At 45.1% G+C, this 7,762-nt stretch overlaps 1 protein-coding gene across 2 annotated transcripts in view; it reads right to left on the bottom strand.

The window, feature by feature from the left end:
- Positions 1–278: 278 nt before the first annotated feature.
- The window catches only part of RIC8A (RIC8 guanine nucleotide exchange factor A), a 48,020-nt gene continuing 40,536 nt past the window's right edge, over positions 279–7,762 (bottom strand). For both annotated transcript variants that reach the window (XM_030201196.1, XM_030201195.1), the window contains exons 10-11: positions 5,185–5,304; positions 279–1,874 (exon numbers count right to left, since the gene is read on the bottom strand). In XM_030201196.1, coding sequence (XP_030057056.1) covers positions 1,754–1,874; positions 5,185–5,304 — 241 coding nt within the window. In that variant the 3' untranslated portion in view covers positions 279–1,753. The remainder of the gene's footprint in view (positions 1,875–5,184; positions 5,305–7,762) is intronic.

Below are 7,762 nucleotides of genomic sequence, written 5' to 3'. Positions count from 1 at the left end.
CTATGCCACACAAACCTAACAAGCACAGCAAAGAGGGAGGAACAGCCAGAGAAGATGAAGGCACCTTAACTGAAGAGAGCAAGACCTGCTCAGGAGATGAAAGCCCAAATGGGTCCAAAGTTTTCATTTTACTGTTTCAGCATTATGCTCAAATAAAGGGTGGAAGCCGCTGTCTCTCTTTTAGCTCTGCAACTCCAGCCCACACAGTGATATTTACCTCCCCATCATATATATTTTCTTTCTCTCTTTCTTAGTTCATCAACAGACAGACATGGTAATTTCATTCAGAAGTTCTTTATTTGTGCCATATTGAAGACCTTCTGCTACATGAGAAAAATAAAACCCCAGTATGGTTGTCCTTAATATGAAAAGAAAAGCTAGGACTTGTGCAGGGAAAAATTTAACATCATTTACAAATGGGGTTGTGAACACATATATTAGTGCTGGAAAAAAGGGTCACGGGACTTCCCTGCTACTAAGAAGGGGAAACAGTGTATACCACTAAACTAAAATGGCTAGTCGAAAGTAGAAGTATTTGCTTAAACAAATCCCGAACAGAAAAGACAGAGTACTATGAATCTGCCAGAACATGTTCACATTATAGTCTCACACTATACCTAACACCTGTACAAAAACGAATCAGATGCGCTATTCACAAACAGGATGTTGGCTAAATTGAAATAAATACTTGAGAGCTCTGCCCAAAGAGCATTAAATTGGAAAAAGCAGTAGAACATTATCCAGGTGAAAGGCACTACCTTCTCTAAACAAGGGAGGTGGGGGGAGTCCACTGGAGATGCTGTGCTTACATTTAGTCCCTAACCTGCTACTGGTCAGCGATACAGAACTGACTGAGGGGACCTAGCAGGGGTCAGAAGGGCACCAGGCCAGAGCAAAAAAATCTCTAACAAAAAACCCTTAACTTTTCAGTTCAAAATGGGCCTTTGTTTTTTTTGTTTACTTTGAGAAGAAATGTAGTCCTACAGCACAGCATTTTTAAACACTAGAGCATAGCCAACTTTGTGTGCACTATGGAAGGAGTGTGACTGTGATTAGTGGAAATGTAAATCAATTAAAAAAGGTGATACCTTTCTGTTGGCGTAACTGAACACAATTCACTGGCCATCATCAGGGCAAAACATGAGCAGGGAAAAGCAAAGGCTGCCAATGACGGGTGAATATATTATTATCCGAATCAGATATGTATTCAAACACCAGCCTTCACCTTCACCTGCTCATTCTGTTTTGAACTGAGGAAGAAGCATTAGTTCCAAAAGCTAGTCAAAAATATATTAAAGATAGTGCAATAAAAGGTACCACCTTATTTACAAGCTCTGGTCTTCTCATTCTCACAAATGTGTTTCAGGCCACACCCATAGGGCTAAGAGAGAGCTTTCTAAAGCAGTCTACATAGTCATCCAGCTGGGTAGACGTCTACATAGTGAAGAACTTCCCCCTCCCTACCTTCAAATCTATATTCTGCTACATAATGCTCATCACGTAAAATCTCAGAGGGGCAGGGGTTGTTTGAAGACTTCATTTCGGTTACTGCAGTGCTCTCCTCCAGCTCCTCAAATGTTGCAGCTCTGTATCTATGTCCCAGGCACACCGGAGGAATATCTAACTCACCTTTTCCCCTTCCTCTTCCAGTAGTCATAAAAGCTCTCTAGAACCCTCAGCATGGCAGCCCAATGCAGGTCTAATTCAGAGCCCAACAAAGTCCAATGCCCCTGGAGGGCTGCCAGCAGCTCTCTCAGTCAGAGTCAGAATCTGAGTTGGATGATGCCCTCTCTTCAGCCATCCTGCAAAAGGCAGCTTCCAGTGAGGTTAGTTTGCCATCTGGACCAACTCCCATTGGCTGAGTGACCTGCTGTCTGAAAGTGGCAAGAAGAAAAACCAATAAAATTACAGATCAAATACAGAGAGACTCCCGAGAAACTCTTCATCATGGGCTTTCTAAAATCTAACACCCAGCTGGCTCAGGTGATTAGTACAATTTCCAATATGTTAAAATTTCCTGTAAAACAGTATTAGCTTTGGTTGTAGGTATTTGATTTGCAATCAGTAGCTTCTGATTATATGAAATATTCCTTTCACTAATGGCTCATCCTGGTATCTACATATTGCCTTGTGTACAATCAATCAGTCATTACTGCTTAAACAAAAAAAAAGTGGTAATACCGACTGAAACCAGGTTAGAAACCTGCAGCAAAGGCTGGTGGCCCCTGTCCTCAGTTACAGGCCAGTCCTTCAATTCATCTCGGAGTGGTTAGATCTCCTGTTAATAAAGCAGGAGCCATCAACCCAGGGTTTGGTAAGTGTGCTGTATACTGCACAATGGTAACCACAGTGGGCTCGCCTCTCCTTCCTGTCACTTCTCTGTGAGCTCCCAATCTCTTCACTGCCCTCTCCAATTCCTGTTCTCTTCCCCCCCCCCCCCCCCCCCCCCAAACTCTCTCATGCACTGCCCTCTCCAATTCCTGTTCTTGTTCCCCCTCCCCCCAACTCTCTCATTTCCCCTTCCTCTCAGTCTACCATTTATTCAGACCCTGACATTTTTCTCTTTTCTTCAGTTTGATTTGATTTAACTCACATCTTTCAGTAGTAGCCCAAAGTGTGCAACATTCAGGTACTCTAGGTATTTTCCTGTCCCTGGAGGGCTCACAATCTAAGCTTGGACCTGAGGCAATGGAGGATTAAATAACTTGCCTGAGATCAAAAGGAGGAGTGGAATTTGAACCACACTTCCCTGGTTGTCAGCCTGGTGCTGTAATCACTAAGCTACTTCTCCTTTTCCCCCATAATCATCATTTAGCTTGCTCTCTTTCCTCTCTTCACATTTGTCAATGATTAGGAAATGTAGGATCCTTCCCTATGGATCTGCCAAAATAATGCATTCATAACCTTATTATATAGCAGGCCCCATGTCTGTGCTGCTCCCATTATATGGACCCTATAGTCACCACCATCAGTGATAAGGGCTATGGGATGATCCCACCTTCTCCCGACAGGCCATTTAAATAATAGCTAGGTGAATAATACCCAAGAACATGGTGAGTCCATCATAGCCTGACAGAAGGAAATGCTGATTTCTGGAGCCCTACTATCCAATACAAAGAAAATAACAGCAGATAAAGACCACAAGGTCTATCTAGTCAGCCCATCCATAAAAATTCTTCATTATCGAAGTCGTACATTCATGGCATCTACATGAAGCCAGTGATCTAGCAACTGTCAATATTCAAAAATGTAATTAGATAAACCTATGCCTAGCTTTATAAATGTAGTCACTGAAACATCCTTAGGCTCAGTGAATTTCCACAACTCTTCAGGTCAGCCAAGTAGGCAGGCAGTATTTCTCAGCAGCTATATACTCTGTTTTTTTTTCATCTCTCTCATTCACTGCATTGCCATGACATTTCAGTGAAATAAATTACCTTTCCTGGAACACAGTTCTATTTCTCGGCTTCATACCCTGCACCTACAGCCAGTGGTGTGCTGGAGCCTAAATTTTTTAACATCTTGCGAGCCGTTTGTTATGCAGGGCGAGCCGGCTCCGGTAAACGAGGTAAGCATGGCAGGAGGGCACCACAAGCCATGCTTACCCCGTTTATCTCACCTCCCACCACTGCCCTCATTTGCCTGCGCCACCCAGCGATTCTCCTCGCTCCCCTGCCCCGCCTCCCATACCCAGCGATTCTCCTTGCTACCCTGATTACCTCCATCGCAGCAGCCACGTCATTGAAAGCCCTGCCCATCTCTAGCCTTCCCTTCAAGTTTGTTCCCTCAGAGTCCCGTCCTTGCGGCAAGAGGAAATGATGTCAGAAGGCGGAACTTTAACAGAACGAACTTGAAGGGAAGGCTAGAGATGGGCAGGGCTTTCACTGACTTGGTCGCTTCGATGGAGGTAATCAGGGGAGCAAGGAGAATCGCTGGGTATGGGTGGCTGGGGGGGCAGGGGAGAGAACAGAATCGCTGGGTATGGGTGGCTGGAGGGGGGCATGGGGGAGAGGAGGGTTGCTGGACATGGGTGGATGGAGGGGAGGCAAGGGAGAGAGAAGAAATGCTGGACATGGATGGAGGAGAGGGAAGAGTGAGGAAGGAGATGAGATGAGGGAAAAGGAAGAGAGGTGAAAAACTGCACATGGATGAAGAAAATAGGCAGAAGCTGGATCCACTGGACAATCAAGTCTGCGGAGGGCCCAGCTTTTACTTACGGATGTAGGGCAAGAAATGAAGAAGGCGGAAAGTAAAGAAATAAATGGAAAGGAAGCCCTGGAAATGGAGTTGAGGACAGATAGCAGCAGAATCGGACACTGGGCCAGCATGATCAGAAGAACAAAGTCACCAGACAAGAAAGGTAGAAAAAAATCATTTTATTTTCATTATAGTGTTTGGAATATGTCCACTTTGAGAATCAGGTGCTCAACATAAGTTTATATTTATTTACGGCATTTTATCCCACATTAAACATGATTGGAACCTGGGATCATTTAATTTTTTTTTCCTGGAGTAATGCATTGCCCCCCCCCCCCCAAGGCTCTCTCCCCGGCTATAGTCAGCTTTGCAATTTGGGGGGGGAGGGGGGCACAGAGGTGGACTGGAGAGAGAGCCTGTTGTTAAACATTTACCAGCACACCACTGCCTACAGCACCTCGCTGCCTACTTTCTGAATGCCACAGAGATGCCAGCTTCTCCTTTCCACCTCCAGTCCACATCAATGATAGATGATGAGGATGACAGCTGGAGAGTGCTCCTGTGGGTAGCAGGATCTGGTGTCCTGACAACACCTTCTGCACTGCTCCCTCCTGACCCTCTCGTTTTCATCCTCAAAACCAGCAGAAACACGGAGGGAAATGGTGCTACCAGGATACTAATCTCTTTCATATTTACCTCAGGCTGAATGGCCTTAACTTGATCCTCTGGAATTAACTATTTTCACTTCACTTGTGTTCAAAAGCTGGCAACATCACAAGTAAAAATGTGCATGTTTTGACCAGCTTACACTTGGGTAATGCCCTCTCCCAGTTTCCTCTTACCAGCAACTTAATTTAGACTTGTCTTCTCAGCATGGCATCAATGCACTGGTTTGCAGATGTGCCAGATGTGGATTTGCATTTAAGCACTATTACTTTTTGTAAGCATGCCCTGAATCTCTTCAAGCATCTCTAATCTCCTTTGTACCTAGAAAGCTTGTCAAACATGTCCACCAGCTTCATGGCTTCATCCTCCTTCTGCTCCTCAGTCATCCCATCCATGGGATTGGGAAATTTATCTTCCACACGACCTGTCACGGGATTAATGCTTAGAAAAGAAGAAAATAAAAAACACAACACATCTGGTAAACATTTTACAACTGGAATCCAAATTTAATACAAAAAGCAACAAAACTAATCACAGCTCAGAATCTACAGACTCCACAGCATTAAAAGGCTCAAACAAGGAGACAGGCAGCAAGAGGTCCCTGTTCCTCAAGAATTTCCAATAGCTATCAGTCCAAGGTACAAAACCTGATATCCTATACTGCATCTGCCATACCTGGAAGAGGAAAAGCTCTTATTTAGGACAAATCTAACGCAAAAACACAATATAGGCAGAAACACTGCGAGGAGCAAAAATATATCAGGCCCCAATGGTCAGAAGTACATGTGGGTGCTAAAAGCCATTAGCGCTGGACTAGCGCTCGTGTATACTGGTGCACAATGCAGAGACCTGTACTGTGGGAAATAACGAGTGTATCCACCATCAGCACAAGTAGCATGCAAATGTAGCCAGAAGCACACAAATAGGGGTCATTTCCTATTCCTGCCAATGCTCGCAGAACAGCGCACTCCACAAGGGCACCCATACCGCTGCAAACTCTAAGGGTTGTGAAGCAGCCCTACATCAGTGTTTCAATTTGGAAAATTGTTAAGCCTTATAAAATGTCTGTTTGAACTGAAGCACCAAACTACATCGGACGATGCACCCCTCTCCCCAAAAAAATTCAAAGTGGGTCTGGGGCACTGGAGCTACTGAGACTAGGAGCCAGGCTCAGCACTTCAGTTTGCTAAAGCTGTAACCTATTTTTTAATTAAAAAAAAAAAAAAAACCCACTTACTACAATCTCATCTTTTGGGGCACCATGCTCTCTTGGGAAAGAGTGCCGTTTGGGATACACTGCCAGAAGTCTGGAGCTGGGAACTGGCACCTCTTCCTCCTCCTTCCATTCTCATTCTGGGCATGCTCAAAAGCTGTGCTTAACGCACAACTCTTGAGCACATGCGCCAAGCACCATCCTCCCCCTTAACTTCAAAACAGCTCAAAACGCTGTGAGTGCATCTATATCTGCATCTCATTAGCACTGTGCATTAGAGGGTTGCTCTAGCGCAGTGTTTCAGCGCTATTTCTCTAGTGCTGTTCAGTACAGCACTAGGATCTGAGCTGCCGAGAGGGGAGAGGGCAAAATTCCCCAGGCCTGGGCCTCCAAGGGGGGCCCGGCGCCAGGATTTCTCTCTCTCCCCTGCTCCTGACAGAACCCAGGTGTTCGCATCCTGACAGGAGCAGGAGAGAGAACTCTGGTGCCGCCCCCTCCCCCCCCACTGCACTGCCTGTCTAGCAGCTGCTAGGCCCTCAGGCCATGCACGCTCAGTTTTGAGACCGAGCATGTGTGAACTGAGGAAAGCAGCCGCAGGGGCAGGCAATGCTAAGCAGAAGAAGGAGCTGTGCTTCCTGCAGCTGGCAGGGTCAACCAAAATACTTCAGGTGGGCGGCGGGCACGGGTGATGACGATTCTGTGGCGGGGGGGCGGCAGCCCTGGCTAGAAGTTTTGAACATCAGGGTCTTTGTGCCTCAAAGTAATCTGAATGGGATTCCACAGTGCTAGAGCTCAGCTAAATCAATCATAGATCTAAAAAACAAACAAAAAAAAATCACTGCAAATATTTTTATTTTAGATTGATGATTGAGCTTTAGAATCAAGTGCAAATTGCTCCAATTCACAGAGATCTTTTTGCTCCTTGCAAAGTATTTCTGCCTATATCAGAGGTCTTCTCTAATTTTTAAGTCAGGGCCACTCTGTATCCAAACGAACTTAAGGAGAGCCACCAAATATCTCCCTATATGGGGCCACGACACTGCCGACCAGTGTGTGTCAATGACATCCAACCCTTCCAGCCCATCTTCACACTTCATTGGTGGTATCCTCAAGGAGGTGTGCAAGAAATACCTTGTCCTTCAAACATGTGATTTTACCATCCATTTCCCCCTTCCTGTCCTGAGCTTGGGTAGAGAGGAGGAGACTAGAAGTAAAAAAAAAAAAAAAAACTAATCCCCCCACCAAAAAATTTTTTTTAAAAGACCCGAACAAGCAGAATGAGGGACACCTTTGCATTGAAGAATACTGTCCTGTTTTAGGACTGTCCTGATTTGCTACCAATTTATTGTGCATATATTGCTGATATGGTTCTCAAACCTGGTCCTGGAGGCACCCCATCCAGTCAGGTTTTCAGGATATCTATAATGAATATTCATGAGAGAGATTTGCATGCAGTGGAGGCAGTGCATACAAATCTCTCTCATGAATATTCGTTGTGGGTATCCTGAAAACCTGACTGGTTGGGTGCATTCAAGACCAGGTTTGGAAACCACTGATTCAGATCAATTCTTATGTTTTTAGATCCTTATCTACCATCTTTGGAGATCAAGTGGTGTATAAATCTTCTTTAAAGAACACACAGGCAGCAGTTAGAATCCTCTGGGCGCCAGTAATCTTACTCTCTAC

Source organism: Microcaecilia unicolor, chromosome 4, assembly GCF_901765095.1.
Source record: "Microcaecilia unicolor chromosome 4, aMicUni1.1, whole genome shotgun sequence".
In the NCBI taxonomy this organism is placed as follows: domain Eukaryota; kingdom Metazoa; phylum Chordata; class Amphibia; order Gymnophiona; family Siphonopidae; genus Microcaecilia; species Microcaecilia unicolor.
Note: the sequence above shows the minus strand (reverse complement) of the source record. Positions and strands in the feature narration are given on the sequence as shown.